At 41.5% G+C, this 23631-nt stretch overlaps 1 protein-coding gene across 2 annotated transcripts in view; it reads left to right on the forward strand.

Annotated features, from left to right (window-relative positions):
- far1 (fatty acyl CoA reductase 1) overlaps window positions 1-21506 on the forward strand; it is a 38089-nt gene extending 16583 nt beyond the window's left edge. Inside the window, exons 6-13 of one of the 2 annotated variants that reach the window (XM_079501469.1) lie at window positions 3620-3797; window positions 3995-4039; window positions 4284-4411; window positions 5438-5512; window positions 6683-6847; window positions 11734-11863; window positions 14121-14248; window positions 17178-21506. In XM_079501469.1, the coding sequence (XP_079357595.1) occupies window positions 3620-3797; window positions 3995-4039; window positions 4284-4411; window positions 5438-5512; window positions 6683-6847; window positions 11734-11863; window positions 14121-14248; window positions 17178-17340 (1012 nt within the window). In that variant the 3' untranslated portion in view covers window positions 17341-21506. Of the gene's footprint in view, window positions 1-3619; window positions 3798-3994; window positions 4040-4283; window positions 4412-5437; window positions 5513-6675; window positions 6848-11733; window positions 11864-14120; window positions 14249-17177 lie in introns of both variants that reach the window. The other variant, XM_079501468.1, reaches the window with a different exon arrangement.
- Window positions 21507-23631: the final 2125 nt, after the last annotated feature.

Consider the following 23631-nt stretch of genomic DNA (forward strand, 5'->3'; position numbering starts at 1 on the left):
CCTTAGAGGTCCATGTCCAGTGCTTTGGGCCTTAGAGTTCCATGTCCAGTGCTTTGGGCCATAGAGTTCCATGTCCAGTGCTTTGGGCCTCAGAGTTCCATGTCCAGTGCTTTGGGCCATAGAGTTCCATGTCCAGTGCTTTGGGCCTCAGAGTTCCATGTCCAGTGCTTTGGGCCTTAGAGTTCCATGTCCAGTGCTTTGGGCCTTAGAGTTCCATGTCCAGTGCTTTAGGCCTTAGAGTTCCATGTCCAGTGCTTTGGGCCTTAGAGAGTTCCATGTCCAGTGCTTTAGGCCTTAGAGTTCCATGTCCAGTGCTTTGGGCCTTAGAGGTCCATGTCCAGTGCTTTAGGCCTTAGAGTTCCATGTCCAGTGCTTTGGGCCTTAGAGTTCCATGTTCAGTGCTTTGGGCCTTAGAGTTCCATGTTCAGTGCTTTGGGCCTTTAGAGTTCCATGTCCAGTGCTTTGGGCCTTTAGAGTTCCATGTCCAGTGCAGACAGGCTTTCTCTTGTCTAGAGTTTAAGTTTGGTGGTATGGCTGCCTGAAACTATCGATTATCTTCAGTTTATCTTAGCGATGATTCTGTATTCCTTTTTTGATGAATTAATAATATAATGATTAAGACAAATAATTCATAAATAAATGAGTGCATTTTGGAGGATACTAATTGATTAGTCTGATTAACCCATTCAGGCCTGACGTCGAAATTAAAAAAAAAAAAGTTTTCTAAATCATGACAATTTTCTGAAAGATTTGAGGCACATTTTAACGATTTTTCAAAAATAGCAGACCTACAAGTTCATAGCGCGCCACTCTGTGGCACGCTATGAGCTTGTAGATCTGCTATTTTTCAATAGCTAAATTATAACATAATGTATGTAACCACCAAAAGGGGTTCCCGCTCAAAATGGATTAACTATTTAAGCCCTATTTTATATAACAGTTTCAAGCACACAACGCATCGCAACGCGTTGTGAGCATGTAGTAGATTGGATATTTTTGATAATGGATTTTATTCGATTCAATTACTGTTTAAATAAACGTGTTTGATTAACTGTTGCACGGACATCCGTGGGCCAGGTGCAAGACGAGCTCAAATGATCACAAAAGAGAATGGAGACCGCGCGCTGGTGATGCTGAAACAGCCCTGCTGTGTTTGTATTGCGTCATCAACGCTTCGAGACATATATATCATGTACACTAGTATATGAACTGTAACACAACACTGGTATTTCTCACCCGACCGGTTGCCAGTCTAGCCAGACCGTCCTTCCATGTCACCTGATGATAGTAAAGAAAACAAAATAGGTTTTCCAGAATAACAGATATCACCATCTGTTGGGTTTAAGTTGAGAGTGACGTGACTATTAATTATCTGCACATTTGCACTTTAATAAATTGGATGTTTGTTTGCTATAATTAACACTTCGGTCGATTCCTATTGATTGCTATCAGCAGTGGCACTACTGTTAAATGTAAATCCGTAGGGATTATATAATGTAGATTAACATCAGTCAATACTGTAGTGCTTCCGTCAGAGCTGTTGCAGTATGGTAAATGGCTGCTTAGCAGAATTTAACCCATTTTGGGCGGGAACCCCTTTTGGTGTTAGCATTATGTTATGCTTTAGCTATTGAAAAATAGCAGATCTACAAGCTCATAGCGCGCCACCGAGTGGCGCGCTACGAGCTTGTAGGTCTGCTATTTTTGAAAAATCGAAGAACGACTGACATAGAAACATAGCTTTTTCAGAAAAGTGTCAGGATGTAGAAGACGTTTTTAGAATCTGATCTCAGGTCAGAATGGGTTAAATTGGAAAAGAGCCAATGTTGACCATAGAGCTAGATTAAAGCATTAGAGTTGAGGCTGTAAATCACTGCCTAAATTCTAATGCTTTAATTCAGCTCTAATTCCGATTTGATTAAATACCTTTTTAACAGTTTGCCGGGAAAAAAAGTACAGTTCAATGCAAGGTCTGCTAAGTTTCCATTGGGGTCCTTCGTTCATATTCAATTCATCATTTAATGCAATGACACAGAACAAACATACAAATATACAGAACTATGCAAAAACGTCATATAAACAGTTAGAAATCTGTACAGTACAGTAAGGGGGGGTGGTACTTTTTTGAATTGCAGCGTTTAAAAAAAAAAAATTATCCCATGATTTTGCAACCCAGTTTTTTCACCCAGTGCCAATTATCTAATGTAATCCTGGGCGCTACACTTCCTCTGCCAACTAGGGGATTTGAGAGCGGTTTTGAAATAGAGTAGGGATTCACAGTCTAGGATGACTTGGCAATACAAATAGAATATGTTCATTCTATCTTTTGAGGCTGTTGCTGGAGGGGCCTCTCGACCTGATGGCATTTCTGTGGTAGGGAAGTGTGGAACATTGTTCTGGGAAATAGCGGACATATGTACCTTTTGTGTTGCTGCAAAGTTACTTGCTTGTTGCAGATTGACCTGCTTGGTAATAAATAGTTATACTGAGGAGCTGAGTAAAATGCAATCAGACCACTGTGGGACTGTATGTCTTATGTGTAAGTCTTATTTATTCATGACTTGGTTAGTGATTGAATGAAGCGCTAACTAAAGAGTATTTCATTGTTGGGTAGGTCAAATACCTGTGGCCTTCAAATATATTGACATTGCTAAGCTAAACCTATACATTAACATACCCTTCAGCTACAATATGGAAATTCCATTTTACGTGGTTGACTGTGCCTTGTGTTATGTTTACAAAAGGCTTACCTATTGCATTCAAACTCTGAAGGCGGGTCATACTGTTTCGTAAGGTGGAAGTGATCCCTTTGTTTCTGTATGGCATAGCAATTGTCTGATAATGTATGCTGATGCACGTTCTCCTTCCAAGATTAGACACCAGATATATTGATTTCCAATAGTAATATTTAGGCTAAGACTAATGTGGATAATGTGGATAAGGATTTACTTCTACTAATGTTATGGAAGAAACAGAGTTATGCTATGAATGACTTTCATTCCCTATCTGCTTACATTTAGCTCATTATGCATATTTTGTCATGTACGATTGTGTAAAAGCGAATATTGGAAGCTTTGTTCGATGGCCCAAAATTCAATCATGATTCATATATATATATATATATATATATATATATATATATATATATATATATATATATATATTTTAATCAAAATAGCTGATCTACAAGCCACAGAAACACATTGCAGCATGACATGGTGAAAGCTTGTAGATCTGCTACCCTTAAAAGCCATGTGCTTGAGCTCCACTCCATTCATGAATCACTATCATTATCCTGTTTCTTTATTGCGAACGCAGTGATTGCGAACGCAGTGAGCATTTACTATGAGACCCAGCAGATCATGTCTGTGTGTCTGTCACGCTGTAACACCACCCGCCCACCACCAGAGGGCGCAGCTGTATCACACACAAACGCACGCACGCACGCACACACACACACACACACACAAAACTTAACTTAAAAAAAACTTAACTTAAAAAAAAACGTAACTTAAAAAAAAATTTACGAGCTGCGTTCGCTTCCCGCGTTCGCGCGTCTTACTTGTCTTCGACTGGGGAATATGAATTAAGCATGTATTGTGGTTTCTTTCTTCTCCAGGTGGCTGGATGACAAGATGGTGGCGGTGCTGACCCCCAAGCTGATTGGAGAGCGTCCCAACACCTACACCTACACCAAGGCCCTGGCAGAGTATCTGATCCAGCAGGAGGCTGGGGGCCTCAACGTTGCCATTGTCAGGCCATCCATAGTGGGAGCCAGCTGGAAAGAACCCTTCCCTGTCAGTGGTTTAGCCTTATTTAATCGTTTTATTTACCCAACAATCTTGATTATTTAGCAAGTGGGATTTAAAGTATCCTGCGTATAATTTGTACAAAGTCTTACATTTACAACGTACAAAATGCATGATGATAACAGATAAATGATATATTTCTTTAATGGGTAGTGTTTAGTTGATAATCTTTTATTCCTCTTTAGGGCTGGATTGATAACTACAACGGACCTAGTGGGATATTCATTGCGGTAAGTGTTCACACTTGTTGTTGTTTTGTTTTAGACCAATTTATGAAGCTAAATTAAGAGTCATGTAGACAATTTTGCTAGAGGCATGTCCCCACTTAACCTCGTTGTAAACTCGATAAATAATTGATGACACACTTCAACAGGGCATTTATGTATGTTGACTATTTGTCCACATGCTCCACTTCGTGGGCTGATAAGGGTTGATGTATGTTGACTATTTTTGTCCACACGCTCCACTCCGTAGGCCGGTAAGGGGATCCTCCGCACGATGAAGGCATCCAACGATGCTGTGGCCGACCTGGTGCCTGTAGACGTGGTCATAAACAACACCATCGCTGCGGCGTGGTACTCTGGATCCCAAAGACACAACAGGTTGGTGAGATGAGATGCCCCTAGAAACACACATCACATGTTCTTACCTTGATCAAGGATGACTATGCAAAGATTACGTCATGTATTATTATAATATTGTTTTTTTTACTGGTTTACTGGTTTAAAAAAAGTGTGGTTATAGAGGGCAATTATAATGTATTAAGGAATATAAGCAAGAGATATTATATGACACGGCGGTCGTTGTTGAATGAGAAATAAGGCCCCACAGGATGATTAAACACAGACGTCAAGGTGTTTAATTATCCTGAAGGGTGTTATTTCTATCGCAGCATCATCTATTATGCCACTTATTACACGGCTAGTTAATAAATTAATAAATTGACCCAAAAGTAACAACAAAACAGAAGTATTTCCTTTGCGTACGGTAATTAAAGTATTCCATAAGCGTTGCACTGGCCGTCCCTCCAGCGCAACACGGCCGCCTGAGAAAACATAGAGCGGCTCGGGAAACAAGGAAGTGTTGATCAAATAGCAATAGAGTTTCGGGTACTGCATCGCGTATTTCTCGCTTCAAATGTTTTCAAAAACATTCTTGAGAGCAATGTTTACATTGTGTGTTTGTTTACATGGCTGTCATGTTGGATACGGCATAAAATCCAAGCAGCGCAGTCAGGTGCTCTGGGGCTTTGATTAGACAGCGGTCCACTGATTTCAGCAACCAGAATCAAGCATTCAACCAAGCCGTGTTATAAGGCCTAATTACTTACTAAGTACCAAAGAGCACCTTGTTGCTGTATTTTTACTCCAGCCAAACAGATATGCTCCCTTTCTCTCTCTTGTTTCCTATAATGTAGACTACTGTTCTTTCTCTCTCTTGTTTCCTATAATGTAGACTACTGTTCTTTCTCTCTCTTGTTTCCTATAATGTAGACTACTGTTCTTTCTCTCTTGTTTCCTATAATGTAGACTACTGTTCTTTCTCTCTCTTGTTTCCTATAATGTAGACTACTGTTCTTTCTCTCTCTTGTTTCCTATAATGTAGACTACTGTTCTTTCTCTCTCCAGACCTAAGAACATCATGGTGTACAACTGTACGACCGGTGGGATCAACCCGTTTCACTGGGGCGAAGTCGGTATGCAGTCTCGTCTTATCTTACCCTGGCATAGCTGACCACTCACTGTAAAAGCCTCCCGACAATATGTGACCAGATTTGACTGAGAGACTGCCATCGCGCAAATTACAGCTTTTCACCAGAGGAGAAAAACCTTTTTTTTTTTCTTTTTTTTTCCAAAATGAGTTAATAGCACAGGCAGACTCTTCACATACTAGAGCATGTCTGAAATAAGTGTCAGAGCTGCAATTGACATGTAAATATGAAATAAATGCCCAAACATGTAGCTAGGTGTAATGTTAGAGACCACAGAAGTGAACCTTTCAAGCCGGTTTTCTCAACTCACTGTTTTCTGCAAGACATTACTCTATAAGCCATATCTCCAAAACTGGTGGGTCAAACTGAACAACCAATATGTCAATTTGAAGCTATGATTCCCTGCTTTCACATGACATGAAAACTCAAAGAAATCCAATGGCAGTCCCTCAGTCAAATTTAGTCACATATAAGCTCAGATGGTTAAATATAGTCTCTAATGACATACTGAGGTTGATGTCTGGGTTATTGCCCGGCTAGCGTTTTGTTTTTTCTTCACCAGCTCATTTGGCTAGCTAGGATATACAGCAGGGGTGGGAAAATAGTACTCTCATTCTTTTACTTAAGTAAAGTAAAAAGCATTTAAAATATTGCTTTGATGCTCATATTTACCATAGGAAGTATTAAGTCGTTTCTTTTTGTTAGTACATGCATTCCATATACATTCCATAGGGCTGGACTACACATGGGCATCATCAACTTACGACAGAAGTCGTCCCTATTGAGTGAAAGATTAACTATTTCTAAAATAAATTAAATATTGAAGTTGTTTTTCATTTTTATTAACCCATTTTGGGCGGGAACCCCTTTTGGTGTTAGCATTATGTTATGCTTTAGCTATTGAAAAATAGCAGATCTACAAGCTCATAGCTACGAGCTTGTAGGTCTGCTATTTTTGAAAAATCGAAGAACGACTAACTGTCAGGATGTAGAAGACATTTTTAGAATCTGATCTCAGGTAAAAGTGGGTTAAGGCATATTTGGCTCATAAGATTAGTTTCATCATGAGCCGGATCAAACTTGTCTGTTCAGAGAAGGTGGTCAAATGTGTTCCATCTATTGACCACTGCTTGAATCCACCCTTTTGTCTCGTAGGATGTAGTGTAATATACAATTTCAAGAGGAACCCCCTCGAGCAGTGCTTCCGCCGGCCCAATGTTAATCTCACAACCAATCGCCTAATGAATCAGTACTGGATCACTGTGAGCCACAAGGCTCCGGCCTTCATCTATGATCTGTACCTCAGGCTGACGGGACAACAGCCCAGGTAATCTTGTTGACGCCGACACCGGACGTGCCACGCTTCTTCTCCTCTTTCTAACGTCAGCCCCGCTACTGTGCTTCACTTCTTCTACTGCACTTTTGTCTCAGCATTAGAAGCCGTTAACATCCCGGCTGTGATGTTTTTTTTTCCTGTGTTCAGGCGGTGTGGGGGCTTAAGGATGTATAGCCCAATCGATTTCCCACGGGGGCGTCACGGATTGGGTTCTGCCCTCTTAAGTCTCTCCGCTTGAAATATCAGTATACGTAGAGAGGCTGGGTTTCCAAAACGATCAGTGCTAGGACCATCTTGGTTCTTTACTGCATATAGTTCACTGAGATGGACTTAGTGTTGAGATGTTTTTTTTGGGAACCCAGCCGGAGCCCTCCTTGCCCTTGTCTTCTTCGATTGCTGTCCTGTGTGTACAGTATACCGTGTTACTGTGATGTGCTCCTGTGCTGTCTGTGTATTGTCTCTCTCCCAACAGGGTGCGTTATAAACATGACCTTCAAGAGCAAGCCGCTAGAGCGGGCCTTCAGAAGGCCCAATGTCACTCTGCGCTCCAACCCCTTTACCAATCAGTACTGGTCGGCAGTCAGCCACACGCTGCCTGCCCTGCTCTATGACGGCTGGCTCAGGGTGATGGGCCGCAAGCCCCGGTAAGGTTGTGACCGCCCCCTCCCCCACCACCACCACCCCCCTCCCCTGCAGTGGTGGGAAAAGTACTCAAATGTTTTTTACTTAAGTAAAAGTATAAATACTGCAATGTAGAAAAACGTTGTTACAAGTGAAAGTCTGGAATTAAAATTTTTACTTAACCCATTTAGGCCTGACGTAAAAAAAAAAAACGTATTCTGAAAGAATATTTATATTCAAATATTTGTGCCACATTTTTACGATTTGAAAAATAGGTAAAAAAAAATTCAGCGATTTTTTTTTCTTCAGATCTACAAGCTCATAGCGCTCATGGCGTGCTATGAACTTGTAGGTCTGCTATTTTTCAATAGCTAAATTATAACATAATGTTTCAAACAGTTCTTTCTCTCTATAGAGCACCGAAGTCTGATGTCAATATCGGTAGAGGGCGCAAATCCACGGGTTCATGTACTTTTTTATTTGCATTGTAATCCCCATATAAGGGGATTTTAGATCGCCTCATATAAGAACGGTTTGAAAAATAAACATGTCATCCCGGCTGTTTCACTCGTATGGATATGAAGAATCAACTGACTGAGAGAAAACGCCAATGTTACTGCTGCTGAATTAGTTACATTTTTGCTAGAAACACACTGTATCATATATTATGAGTGACTGACTGTCGCAAAAGATACAGAGACACCTCCCTGACAATAACGCAGAGATGGCTTGTTTATTTTTGGACCACAATGCTTATATGAAACTATTTTGAGCGAGTGACGTCAGGACTTTGGCGCTCTATTGGTATCAAAATGTACTTAAAGGACCAAAAGTAGAAAGTGCTCATTATGTAGAATTTCACAAGTAAAAAAAAAAAAAAAACAATCTTTTGAAAATAGCAGATTGGCTGATTTTCAAATGGCTGAAATGTGTAGGGCTGAAGTGGTTATTGTATGTTTTGTAATAATAACGAAACAAAGTTACAAACAAAGTAGTAACTAAGGTTTTCACATAATTGTAGTGGTGTAAAAGTACATTTGCTTCTGAAATGTAGTGGAGTAGAAGTAAAAGTATGGACATTTTGAAATACTCCAGTAAAGTAAATATGCCTCAAAATTGTACTTAAGTACAATACTTAAGTAAATGTAATTAGTTACTCTCCACCACTGCTCCCCTCCCCCGTCTATATCACACGCTCCCTCAAACCATTCTGAAGGGCAGAAGAACCGCAGATGTTTGCCGTGGTCTCGCTCAACTTCATGACATCGGCTGGACTTGACCGATACGATATAGACGGCCACTGTGTCACACAGCAGTCGTTTCTGTCCGACACAGATTTGAGCGTTTATCTGTATTGTTTTACAGCGTGGCTCTGCGGGAGTCTAGCTGTCTCTAGTGTCAGTCTGTGTGTCCGTAGCTAATCTCGCAAAAATCACCAGATTTTTGTTTACACTGCCTTAAGGCCACAGAAGTACCTCCACTATTCCCCCCCCCCCCCACATGTTTGTATACTTCTTTTAAATATTTGACTATGGTAATACTAATGGATGTCAATAGGGCTCTGATCATACTCAAACCTTGCCCAAATTCGGAGTCCTATGTCATAGTTACAGTACATCATATAAATGACACAGGCTGACCACATGAAGTCCGAGATTCACTTTGTGCATCCCAAGATCTGTATGATTCGATTTTATTTTGGGAATGCCCATCCCTTTTTTCTTTTATTTTTCTACGTGTTACTGTATTTGTCTTTTCATGCAAGTTGAGTCATTTTGCATGCTCAGATGGATTTATTTTTTTATGTATCCCAAGTGGACAGTCCTACTTGCTTTTTAACATTGTCTTGGCCATTTGTTAGTTTTTCCTTGAACATGACTGTGTTTGTTTGGCCTTGAACTTTTTCTTTTTTTTCGTGTGTGAGTTGACTCATTCTGACTTGCAACACAATGGTTGAATCATTGTACCTTTTATTTCTGTCAACATCCTCCAAATACTCTGGTTCGGTTCCATGGGACTCGTATTGTTTGGCCAACTCCAAAGGATGTGTTCAGTAGGAGACGGTGATGCAGACATGTCAAAAGTGAAGACTATCCAATTTAACTACAAATCACTGCATCATTCTCAACTGGCTCCAAACTAAATGAAAGTCCCTCTGAACACAGCCCACATGGCACATCATTTAATTGGTCAATGGACTGTGTTGTGTCAGATTTCCACACAGCATTTGGCTGTCTGAAATGGATTTGGTTTAGTAGCTAACTCTCGCATTCTAGGGGTGTGTCATTTGATCCTGGTTGCCAGATACGGTTCTGTAAGTAACAATTATCTCTTTTCTCCGTGCGGATCAACCATGCATGTTTGTCACCTTCTGAAACACTGGCTCTAATAGAGGGATTCTGAGTCATCGCAATTCAAGGCTTGGTAATGTTAAATGGCTGGCGTGCCAACAGTTCATCCACATGATTATAGTGGTCGCTCTGTTTTTGGATCGTGGCCTATTTTAAGACAACAAATTGAGATTGCTGCCATCATGCTCTCTGGGCTCTATTGGAAATGCTGTTGCTTAATTAACCCATTTTGAGCGGGAACCCCTTTTGGTGTTACATACATTATGTTATAATTTAGCTATTGAAAAATAGCAGATCTACAAGCTCATAGCGCGCCACCGAGTGGCGCGCTATGAACTTGTAGGTCTGCTATTTTTGAAAAATCGTTAAAATGTGCCTCAAATCTTTCAGAAAATTGTCATGATTTAGAAAACATTTTTTTTTTTTTTTTTGACGTCGGGCCTGAATGGGTTAAATAGATGCAGCTTTTTAACCAGTGCTGATTTGAGTACAGAAATGTTTCATGTGTTGAATCATAATTGAAAGTCTATACACTGTCCTCAGAGACCCTCTTGAGATTATGTACTGTACAACAATGCATCTTGTGTCATTAGTGTTGCATCAAATCAACTCCTAACAAATTGGCAGTGTGGTCGAGTAGAACATATTTATCCCATTTTGATTGAATTTGAAATTGAAATTTATTGAAGAAAAAAACTGGATTAGCTTGTGCTCAGCTCGGAGAACGGTTTATGAAGACAAAAAAAAGTTAACTTTTCTGTACTTGGGGCAACTTTGTTGTGACGCGGCTGTCATTTCTTGTTCAACATTTCACCAATCAAAAATGACCTCTGTTGTATTGAGGTTAATGTAATGAATCAACGTGTGCTTCCTCGTACAATATTGGCCACATCCATTCGGCAGAGCATTATCTGTTCTCCTGGCCTGCACGCCGACTCAATCCAGTTAGCTCTCAGCCGATTGCTGTCAATGTCCAGAACCATAATGGGCAGGCCTGAGGCTCTATTCCTATTTAACATCTGCATGTAATTACAGAGAGATGTGCTTACAAAATTGCTAATTAGGATTTGATGAGATGTGACCTACAAGATGCTAACGATGTTCTTGAAGCAGCCATGGGTGTCCTCATTTATGTACTCGTGAATATTGGTTAATATTGTCGAAATTAGTTTTTTTTTTTTTTTACTTTTGAGACTTGAAATCGAGGGAAGTTCCTGGTTCAAAGGTGCATGTATGTGGTTGTTGTCCTGTGTGTGTGTGTGTGCTGTGAAGCTTTCCTACATAATGCTTACAATTCCAGCTCTATTCTCCCTGCCTCCACTTCATAACATGTTGTCTTTACCATGTGTCATCAACCCTGCCCTTCTCTGAACTCCCCCTCCTTCACTTTGTGTTGGTGAGGCACCCTTCTTTTGCTCTCGGTTACTTTCACCCCACCTCGTTGTCACTTCCCTCACCTACATGTATTTATCCCTCATACCTATCTTTTCTCTTCCTCTCCTCTATTCCACATCTGCCCTCTCCCCACACACGCATCCTGCTCTATAATGTACATCCTACTCTTCTACCATAAGTCATTCATTCGACTAGGGCTTTAAGCAACTAGTCGACTATTCAACTAGTCTACTAGTAAATCCACTAGTTGACCTTGTTGGTACTAGTTGACTAGTTGATAAGAAGAAAAAAAAAAGCGTTTTTGTTTTTCTAGGCCTCCAGATCAGCTAGAATGCTAGATTATAGTCACCAATGTACACAGTTTTTAAATGTACAAATATTATTTAAAAAAAAAGAAATTGTAGTTAAACAACTAGTCGACAAAAGTGAAAGCCCTACTTGACACCACTCTCCCTACACTACCTCCCTTTGGTCTGTTGTCTCCTCTCACCCTTCCCTCCTCGCCTTTAGGATGATGAAGACGATAGATCGCCTCCATAAGGCCATGTTGGTCCTGGAGTATTTCACCAGTCACTCCTGGGTGTGGAGCACTGACAACATCACCAAGCTCATGTCAGAGATGAGCGCCGACGACAAGAAGGTAGGGAATGCAAAGCAAGTTCTCCATCTTGCTTCCACCAATAGGAGGTCATGGGTTTAGCCTGTTTGTCTCTGTATGATCCGTGGTTTCCAAACCTTCCAGGTCGAGACCCAAAAGAGAGATTAGACGTTTGCACGGGACCCAAACTAGTGAAAATGGCAGATCTGCAAGCACCTTGTAGATCGGCTAATTTAACCCATTTTAACCTGAGATCAGATTCTAAAAATGTCTTCTACATCCTGACAGTTTTCTGAAAAAGCTATGTTTCTATGTCAGTCGTTCTGATCTGCTATTTTTCAATAGCTAAAGCATAACATAATGCTAACACCAAAAGGGGTTCCTGCCCAAAATGGGTTAACTTTTTTGAGGGGCGCTAGCCCCTCCTATGCCTAGAGTTGTGTGTACCATAGAATGTGACGATTTGATTGGCTGAGCATGGAATGTGATGTATGATGATAAGAGCGCTCCTCACTTCACACAAGTGATGTTTAAATGTAGGAAAAGAAAATGGGATTTTTACTCGAGTCATGACCCCTAAAAATTCTTCTGTGTCCCACAAATGGGTATCTCCGACCTGTATCTCTAGCAGTTATGAAATGATTTGCAAAAAACTATGAAAGGTTGTTCCTGGGCCAAGGAAGAACCCATTCACTTTTCATGCTGATCGGCCTAAAGGGGTCAGGACTGTGGTCGTGACCCCGTCTCAGAATTAAATGCACGTAACTTCTGAACAGATTACCATAACGCCGCAATGCTCTTGAGTCCTGGAAGAACTGATTAACTAGTCACATGCATCATTAAGTTCTATTGACCTGAAGGGGATGTGGGTGGCAGAAGCAACTTGTAGACAAAGGTCTTGTCTGTGCTCTACTGAGCACATTTCTACAGTGTGGATGTGCAATAGGCTAGCTGTGTGCGTGCGTGCGTGCGTGCGTGTGTGGCTAATCTCGGAAACCACTGGACCGACCGGCACCACACTATGCACACACTGTCAACAGTCCACACCACATCCATTAATTGCATACTTATTGAAATATGTCACTTTCATTGTTTAACCCATTCAGGCCTGACGTCGAAATTTAAAAAAAAAAAAGTTTTCTAAATCATGACAATTTTCAGAAAGATTTGAGGCACATTTTAACGATTTTTCAAAAATAGCAGACCTACAAGTTCATAGCGCGCCACTCGGTGGCGCGCTATGAGCTTGTAGATCTGCTATTTTTCAATAGCTAAATTATAACAATGTTTAAAACACCAAAAGGGGTTCCCGCCCCAAAATGGGTTAATGGTTAATGTGGTTAAACGCTAACGTGACATGGATGCGTTCCAGGTCTCAATGGATTAATGGAAGTCAACAGGGCTCTGCTTGGGCTGAAACCTTGCCCACATTTGGACTGTCAAATGGCTAGCGTCACAGGATGGCCAGGATGGTTGGAGCAGAGTCTGAGATCAACATCAGCCATGTCGGTCCCAGAAACTTTAGACGTCACTCTAGCTTGTTTCTGATTAGAATTGAGTGTTACAACGGTCATGTTTCCACCTTACTTACATGCTGTACAACTGTACTACCAAACCTTAAGGAAAGGCAAATTAATGTTACACGTTGTGGTCTGTGTATGAGTGAAATCCAGTTAAAACTCTTTCGAGCGGGGACACTGCACATATGCTAAATATCTTGACAATTTGATTAGTTTTCATCTCTCACACAGTGTCGTTCTGTTTGTCTGGTGGGGGCAGGGCAATGGTACGTGCACTGAAGGCGTGTGCAATGGAGATTGTAGATGAAAATGTACCATTGGCATAGTGGCATATCTGTGTGGATACAATGGAGTGATTCATCTCGGTGACTTTGCTTGCAGTGAATGGTCACATTGTTGTGCCTGTGATTCTGTTTCTTTGTAACCTTAGAAAGAAGGTTGACATCCAAAAAAGAAAAGAAACGTACTACAGACTTAAGTCTTTTAGTTTTTATCTCCTTTCCACATTAGATTGGTGGTTTTAATGTTGCAGTGACGTATGATTTTGCACTGCATTTAAACATTTCCAGTTTTGTGTCGCTCTTGCAAAAATGTTGTCACTTTCTGCATTGTAGGCGTACACAAAAGCTATTTGTTCTTCAGAAACACTATCTAATCTGGCCATTTAAATTCAACTTCTGTAATAATAATAATAAAAAAGCTATGCATATAATATAATTTTCACTACTATATGTATTTACACCATTAAAATGTGTTCCTTTTGTTGTTTGTTGCCACAGACGTTCAACTTTGACGTGCGTCAGCTGCACTGGGCGGAGTACATGGAGAGCTACTGCATGGGCACCAAGAAGTATGTCCTCAACGAGGATCTGTCCGGCCTGCCTGCAGCACGCAAACACCTCACCAAGTAAGACAAGACTGACCTCTGAGCTCTCACACAGCCACAGTAAGACAAGACTGACCTGAGCTCTCACACATCCACAGTAAGACAAGACTGACCTCTGAGCTCTCACACAGCCACAGTAAGACATGACTGACCTCTGAGCTCTCACACATCCACAGTAAGACATGACTGACCTCTGAGCTCTCACACATCCACAGTAAGACATGACTGACCTCTGAGCTCTCACACAGCCACAGTAAGACATGACTGACCTCTGAGCTCTCACACAGCCACAGTAAGACAAGACTGACCTCTGAGCTCTCACACAGCCACAGTAAGACAAGACTGACCTCTGAGCTCTCACACAGCCACAGTAAGACAAGACTGACCTCTGAGCTCTCACACAGCCACAGTAAGACAAGACTGACCTCTGAGCTCTCACACAGCCACAGTAAGACAAGACTGACCTCTGAGCTCTCACACATCCACAGTAAGACAAGACTGACCTCTGAGCTCTCACACATCCACAGTAAGACATGACTGACCTCTGAGCTCTCACACAGCCACAGTAAGACATGACTGACCTCTGAGCTCTCACACATCCACAGTAAGACATGACTGACCTCTGAGCTCTCACACAGCCACAGTAAGACATGACTGACCTCTGAGCTCTCACACATCCACAGTAAGACATGACTGACCTCTGAGCTCTCACACAGCCACAGTAAGACATGACTGACCTCTGAGCTCTCACACATCCACAGTAAGACAAGACTGACCTCTGAGCTCTCACACATCCACAGTAAGACAAGACTGACCTCTGAGCTCTCACACAGCCACAGTAAGACAAGACTGACCTCTGAGCTCTCACACAGCCACAGTAAGACAAGACTGACCTCTGAGCTCTCACACAGCCACAGTAAGACAAGACTGACCTCTGAGCTCTCACACAGCCACAGTAAGACATGACTGACCTCTGAGCTCTCACACATCCACAGTAAGACATGACTGACCTCTGAGCTCTCACACATCCACAGTAAGACAAGACTGACCTCTGAGCTCTCACACAGCCACAGTAAGACATGACTGACCTCTGAGCTCTCACACAGCCACAGTAAGACATGACTGACCTCTGAGCTCTCACACATCCACAGTAAGACATGACTGACCTCTGAGCTCTCACACATCCACAGTAAGACATGACTGACCTCTGAGCTCTCACACAGCCACAGTAAGACATGACTGACCTCTGAGCTCTCACACAGCCACAGTAAGACAAGACTGACCTCTGAGCTCTCACACAGCCACAGTAAGACAAGACTGACCTCTGAGCTCTCACACAGCCACAGTAAGACAAGACTGACCTGAGCTCTCACACAGCCACAGTAAGACAAGACTGACCTCTGAGCTCTCACACAGCCACAGTAAGACAAGACTGACCTCTGAGCTCTCACACAGCCACAGTAAGACAAGACTGACCTCTGAGCTCTCACACATCCACAGTAAGACAAGACTGACCTCTGAGCTCTCACACATCCACAGTAAGACATGACTGACCTCTGAGCTCTCACACAGCCACAGTAAGACATGACTGACCTCTGAGCTCTCACACAGCCACAGTAAGACAAGACTGACCTGAGCTCTCACACAGCCACAGTAAGACAAGACTGACCTCTGAGCTCTCACACATCCACAGTAAGACATGACTGACCTCTGAGCTCACACAGCCACAGTAAGACAAGACTGACCTCTGAGCTCTCACACAGCCACAGTAAGACAAGACTGACCTCTGAGCTCTCACACATCCACAGTAAGACAAGACTGACCTCTGAGCTCTCACACAGCCACAGTAAGACAAGACTGACCTCTGAGCTCTCACACATCCACAGTAAGACATGACTGACCTCTGAGCTCTCACACAGCCACAGTAAGACAAGACTGACCTCTGAGCTCTCACACAGCCACAGTAAGACATGACTGACCTCTGAGCTCTCACACAGCCACAGTAAGACATGACTGACCTCTGAGCTCTCACACAGCCACAGTACGACGAGACTGACCTCTGAGCTCTCACACACCTCAACAAGGAAGACATGACTGAATGGAGGGAAAAGGAACTGGTTGGAATAACGTGTTCCTTCCACTCGCTACGTCCTACTCCCCGCTGTCAGGTGATAAGGAGCGGCCTGCTCACTCCTTGTGCATTGAATGAAGCATGAGCTCAGTTCGGGGCTCTCCCCAGGTTGGCAGAGGGAGGGTAGCTCCCAGGATTACAGTTTAGGCACCGGGTGAAAAAATGGGTTACAAAATCGTGGGATAAAATTTGAAAGATAAAGAAACGCATCTTCTTCTATCTCTGCATAAATAAATCTGTGGATTAACACTAAAATATCCTCTGGATTTATGTGCATAATGCATTTAACGTCATTCAATCTCATTTGCGTGTGACTTCGGGGATGAGATCTGTGCCGGTGTCTTACCTGCGTGACTGCATAGGTCAGATTATCATTCGTAGTTGGTAGTGCAAATAGATTAATGCAATCTGTGCCAGGTTATCACCCCTCTGTCCTTTTTATAACCCCCCCCCCCCCCAGGCTGAGTATGATGTGATGAGGGGGTATTATGTGGATCAAGCATATACCGCAGAGTCAGCAGTTAGTGAATTTAATGTTTAGAATAGACTACTATCTCACTGTTTCTCTTAAATATAACTTGTCATTAGCCTGGTGTACAGTACTTTGTTAAATTAATGCCACAGACGAAAAACAGTCTTAAGTCCACACTATTGATCCATAATGTATAAATGATAGATAAGGGTTCAGGACAACGAGGCCTTTTCGTGGAGGGGTCAGAATGAAATTTGGACTTGGACTGTTTTTCGTCTGTGGTACTCCTCTTTCTTTGGCCATTGTGGGTTTTTCCAAAATAAACTGTTTCTGTTTCTGTTCCCTAGGCTGAGGAACATCCGTTACACCTTCAATACCGTCATGGTGGTCCTGATCTGGAGGGTCTTCATCGCCCGCTCTCAGATGGCCAGAAACCTCTGGTACTTTGTGGTCAGCCTCTGCTTCAAGTTCCTCTCATACTTCAGAGCCTCCTCTACGATGCGATACTGAACCCGGTGTTAGAGGTATGGATACACGAGGAATGGCAAACCGAAGAGGACAAAGCAGAGACTGCAGTAGAGACGTGATGCCAGGGCTTGCAGACTTTACTATCCGTCTGCATTGTGACCCGTCTTTGGCTCCATGGTCACTCTGATACCAAGGCCTAAAGGAAGCATTAAAACCACCAGCTACATACTACTGTATGACCATGGACTAGCACTCCATCTATTGGTGTAGTGTAGTCTTTTATTGCATAAGCCCTCTAACGTCATCTAATTGAAACCCCAGCATTTCTGAAATTACCATAGCATTTTACCATAGCAAATTACCATAGCATTTTACCATAGCATTTTACCATAGCAAATTACCATAGCATTTTACCATAGCAAATTACCATAGCATTTTACCATAGCATTTTACCATAGCATTTTACCATAGCAAATTACCATAGCATCTGGACTTGGCACAAAAGCAACAATCTTGGCCCCCGGACAGACAGACAGACCCAGACTGAAGAAGTTGGCTGCCAATTAGCTCACAAGAAACAAGACCCCATATACTCCCAGTTCAAGCTCCCAGTCCAATCTCTCCCGTATAGGAGCCCCCCCCCCCCCCCCTCTCATACTTGCAACTATGCATGGGATGATGGCATGATGCTCTGCTGTGAAGATCTCTTTGACGATTTTGAGTCTATCACCGGGTCTCATATTCCATGCTACCTGTATGTGAACCTCCCAACTGCTGTGGGGTTATACTCTGCAGAGGAAGATGCAGTAGCTCCATCTCTACAGACCATTCCATTATTAACCATTTACCATTTTAAATAAGGTTTTCAGTTTCTAATTTCAAAACGGCATCAATGTAAGTCTGGCAATGTTTTCGTCTAACAGTTGTCTTAATGGTAGCTAGGGAATTATGTCAATTAGTCTGTTTAGGACATGAAACGGCCCGTTTTGTATTTCATGTGCTAATTGCTTGGTGGAGAGGCTGACAGAGAAACTGTCAAAGTTATATTCATTGCAAATGTTTGGAAGCTAAGCTACTAGATTTCTTTGCTTTACTTTTTCTGCTTGAATCTGAGAAAAAAACACATTCAACAACCAGTTGATTCTTTAAGTTGGACACAGGCTTTAGTCTGCTCTGTGATAACGACTAATGATATGACCAAGCACAAGGTGGATTGTAGCGTTATGTCGTTGTTTTATACTGTGCCTAAAGAATACTTAGTATAATTGCTTTTGTGTCGGAAGATCTCACAGGCGATTTTATACTAATTTCTTTCCTTTTTTCGTTTGTGAGATCTGTTTCTGATGATCTACACAAAGTATTTTTTTATTTTTGCCAAAATACCTCTTTGCTAACTGGCTCTTAATAAAAAAAAGTTATCTTTTGGAGGATGAGACAACGGTAGATGAAGCCGAAGATGTCACATCTGGAATACAAATACACAAGAGTCCGAATCTTTGAAATGCTACAAGGTAAACTTGATATACCTTGATTAGCTCGGAGAGTTTGCACTTTGGGAACGGTTCCTTTGCCTCCAACATGCCTGGTAGGTGAAATTATAAACAAACCCAATATAAGTTAAGGATGGTAAAGACTGCATGCAGGCTAGTGTCATGCAAGCATCGGTTGTTCCATTCACATTTCACAATGGTTTGTGTTCAGGTCAAAGCTGTTGTAGGTCCATATTTTCAAGTAAGGTGTTTATTCGTGTTGCCCTTGGCCATTTTGCCCCCCCTTTTTATTTTATTATTTTATTTTTATTTTTATTTTTTGGGAAACCCTACCTTGTGCGGCAGTGCGAAGGAACAGCAACATTATTATTATACAATATTATGAATTATATTGTCTATGCCTGTCAAAGGAACTTAATTAAGGCTGTTTATTTGTCTATTTGTCTATGTCTATGTCAATGGGTTTGCATGTTGTCTTTGTATGACCATGCTGTACATTAATCCTCTAAAATTTTCCATCATATACTGTTGGAACCAAATCTGTACCGAGGCCAAAATATGCATGTAATTGTTGACTACTGTTTAGAATTCTGTCTGAACTTGTAAACACGTTCCGTGATACCACACATACTGGATTCTGACTGTATGACTGCAGCCTAGTCTTGGATGCCCGCAGCGGGTGGTTGTGTGTGTACTTTGTTATGATGTTCCTTTCGGTTTCTGATGTCTCAACTTGTCGTGTGCTGCAACCACATTATGTGTAAAGGTTTTAGTATATGTATGTGGCTCTGGGGCACTTGGTTGTTTTTAAAATTGGTGTGGTGGGTACACTCCAAATGTAAGTCATACAATGCAAGAACACATAACGATGTTGTGTGGATGGATGTCTGTGTCATGAAGCAGTTGTTTCAGTCTCCAATCTTGACATGTACCGGTTTGAATAGGTTCATTGTGTATGCTGTGCTTGAACTTTGTCAATACAGTGTACAGTATATATATAACAATTATGAGAGCAGTCGGATCCATGTTTTCTAATCCGTTTGTGTACAACTCTATTTAGGTAGACTTCATGATGTAACGATAAAGAAATGCAAAAATCTAAGTATTTTTATGGTAATGATATTGCTTTGATATTTATTTACTAAAGCTTGAGGACACAAATTGTCACAGAACCAACTGCAGCTGCTGTAAATCCTTGTGCTTAACATAAGATATAACTGCAATATGTCCACCCGTTTTTTTTGTTTTTGTCTGAATGTAATGTTAGAACAAGAGCACTCTGACTTAATTGCACAGGTGAACGCTTCCTTCGTTTTGCAGAATCCAACGAAATACTCCAGTAGTTGCTCGTGTTTCCAATAATATCAGTGGTTCATCGTGTTCCCTTTTATCTTCTGGATGAACATGTTTTGCGATAAATCCATTCCCTTACATTAACTTTCATAGCCGTTCATAAATCCACATACTTGTTGTGATTGCGTGAAAGTAACAGTGGGACATTTTTGATGGTGTATGACAATTGTAGTGTGGACTGTGTACAATTTCCTGTATGTTGTGTTGCGTCGAACGGAAGCAATGGAAGTCGTTGATTCAGGGTTTCTTCCTTCAAGGTTGTCTTATAGGGATGATTTAAGAGGTGAGAGTAATGGACCGGTCCTTTCCCGTTTCTCTGTGTTGGTGTCAGGGATTCAGGCTAAAGGATCACACACAAGTTTTTTTTCTAATCAATCAGCCAGGTTTCTAATCATTGCACCTGTCTTAACATCATTTAGCATTCTTTTATTTGTATTATTATTATTTTTACTCTGAAGTCTGTGTAAACTTCATTGATCTGTGCATGAATAAATGCAGGACATGTCAAGTTGAAGTCATTATGACTCACGGATATCAAGTTCGGATTTGACACCTTATTTTACTTATTTCACTTTGTCACAGGGCTGTATTTTGAGTGTCTTAAGTACCAGGTCTTATTACTTAACTTAAGACCTGGAGGCGTGGCCAATGCTGTTTAGCTATTTTGAATGGCCAAACAGCATTGGCCACGCCTCCAGGTCTTAAGTTAAGTAATAAGACCTGGTACTTAAGACACTCAAAATACAGCCCAGTCTATGCCTTATATAAATGCTGTAGGCTACTCGTATGTTAATTTAACAATTTCTTCTCAGTGTCTTTGCCTGCTAAAAACATGCATTTCGTATTGTCTTCTGTTTTGAATATTGTTCCCATGAAATAAGACATGCATCCTGCTACCAACCTGCTGTTAACTTGATTTGAGTTATCTAACTTGATAACTGATCTTCTGAGTTCTTGGCCTGTGTGTTTATTTGCCACCAGGTGTATTGATTTTCCACTTGTCTCAGAGGTAGTGTGGTGACGTGTCGGGGGTTCTCTGTATCATCTTGGCTCAACGATGATCTTTCCTCCACAACAAAGATTTTGGTTTAATACGTTGAGATTATTTTGGGGCAACTCTGCCCTGATTGAATACTATGACCAGACGCCTGGACTCCATATACTTCAGGAACAGGGGATTGTGATGTTTGATGGGGAAATGTGCATAGGGTAGGTTGATAAAGCACAGGCCATTTTATCTACAGCTTTGAAATGGAGGAATTTAAGTTTTGTTCTGCAGTCTATGTATGTAAAAAAAGATATTCAATCAATCAATGGGTGCCTTTTGTTTGTAAACCAAAAAGAAATAAACAATGTTAAATCATATGCCTGAATTGGAGATTTTCTGGGAAGATATTGACCCTGTTGGGAACCCCTTTTGGTGTTAGCATTACGTTATGCTTTAGCTATTGAAAAATAGCAGATCTACAAGCTCATAGCGCACCACCGAGTGGCGCGCTACGAGCTTGTAGGTCTGCTATTTTTGAAAAATCGAAGAACGACTAACACAAAACTGTCAGGATGTAGAAGACATTTTTAGAATCTGATCTCAGGTCAGAATGGGTTAAACTGTAAACTCAATTACCAGCTAGTTCATGCTAGTTATAATAAACAAGCCATTAGTTAGTCTTTATTTATCCAGCTGGCCTGCTTCCTGTGGCGCATAAGAAATCTCTGTATTCCTAAAGCAGACCAAGGCTGTGAGGCTGTTGAACAGCTCTATTACGATTCAATGTGATCATTTCACATTATTTCCTCAATCATTGACAATTGGATTAAAACCCTGGGCTAAAATGTAAATTCCATTGTTTTGTATTATGCATTACACTGATGTAACGACGTATACATTGGTGTAACAACGGCTTCCTTTGTTTTTATTAGGTGGCCATTATTTCCAGGAAACATGAGTTGTTTGTATAGTGACCCACAGAAGCTTGATAATGAATCCATGAAGCCCATATAACATGATACTACTAGCTACTGGAATGATGGCTTTAGTTAAAGGGGCATTCCACTCATTTTCAACATTTTACTATGTCATTAATATACCTTAGAGGTCTGATTTTCATACTTACAGTTCTAGGAAACACAGAATGGGGGGATTTGTTTTATTATTTCCACACAACACCTCTAAGGTATATTAATGACTGAAATTAATGTTGAAAATGAGTGGAATGCCCGTTAGTAGGCACACCCACAATGGGATAGATGTGACAGGATAAACTGTTGCGTTTAAATGCTATTCCTTCCACAATCTGAACATGATGCCTTTAGTTGACACTTGTTGCTGTGCAACCTGCACCGTGGGGATTTTAGGACGGGATATTGTTGCACAATGGAGAGGTTTTATTATACCCACTGGAGCTAATGCTCTAGTCTAGTAGTCTTAATAGAGCAGTTTACAAACCTTCTGGGAGATAACATTTCCCTCAAGTGTATCTCTTTTCTTTTTTTGTTGCTTTTCCCAAAATAGGTATTTTAACAATACAGCACTGATCCGTGCAAATGGATTGTCAGCACAGTGTGCACAGGGTTAACGCAACAGCTTTTGGCATCTAACCTGCTTGTGTGAACCGTCCAATGACAATGAAACCTGCTGATGAAGTGCAGCTAGGTTGCCAGCTTATACAAAGAATTCAATCCACATTAAACGCTTATTGAAGCTCTATTGCACTTAGTAAACCCAATGACAAATGCTGTACTGGACATTAGCCCAAATTAGCAGACGGCTGCACTAAATGCCACCATAATGAAATAAGCAATTTAAAGAAGGATTTGTCTTCATTCAAGCACTTGTTCTCACAGTGCTTAGTTCTTTATAGTATGTAAAACATAAAGTGTTTTCAATGAATGAAATATCTCTTGACATGGGTGTTCCTGCTTAAATCCTTCCCATTCACTCCTCAACAACAGATGCTAAATACAGTACAGTACAGTACAGCAGGGGTTCTCAACCCGTGGGTCGCGACCCCTCGGGGGGGGTCTCCAAATTATTTTGGAGGGTCCCCAAATTATTTTCAAAAACAAAAACAAAAAAATGTGTTTGCAACTTTCCTTAATGATTAGATCTGGTTTCAGTATTCATTTATGATATATCTTCTCTATTATTAAGGTTATTTTTGCAGTCAGTTTGTATTGGTGGTGGGGAGGGGGAGGGGGCGGGGTTCGCGAGACATGGCCAAAGCATTTCCGGGGGTCCCCAGCCAAAAACGTTGAGAACCCCTGCAGTACAGTACAGTACCATACCATCATGTGTCCTTTTAATTAATGTATGCAACACCTGGTAACTGCAGCACAGCAACCATGCTGAATCACACCTGAGCATGACCATTGCCCACTCACTGCTGAGTCACAACATGGGCATGCCCATTGGGGCTGCCTGGAACGTTGAGCAGCAAAAACAGGAACTATGAGCTTATTGGGCTTAGTTGCAGGGAGGGAGCCACATGGG

The sequence above is a fragment of the Electrona antarctica genome (assembly GCF_951216825.1).
Source record: "Electrona antarctica genome assembly, chromosome: 5".
NCBI lineage: Eukaryota > Metazoa > Chordata > Actinopteri > Myctophiformes > Myctophidae > Electrona > Electrona antarctica.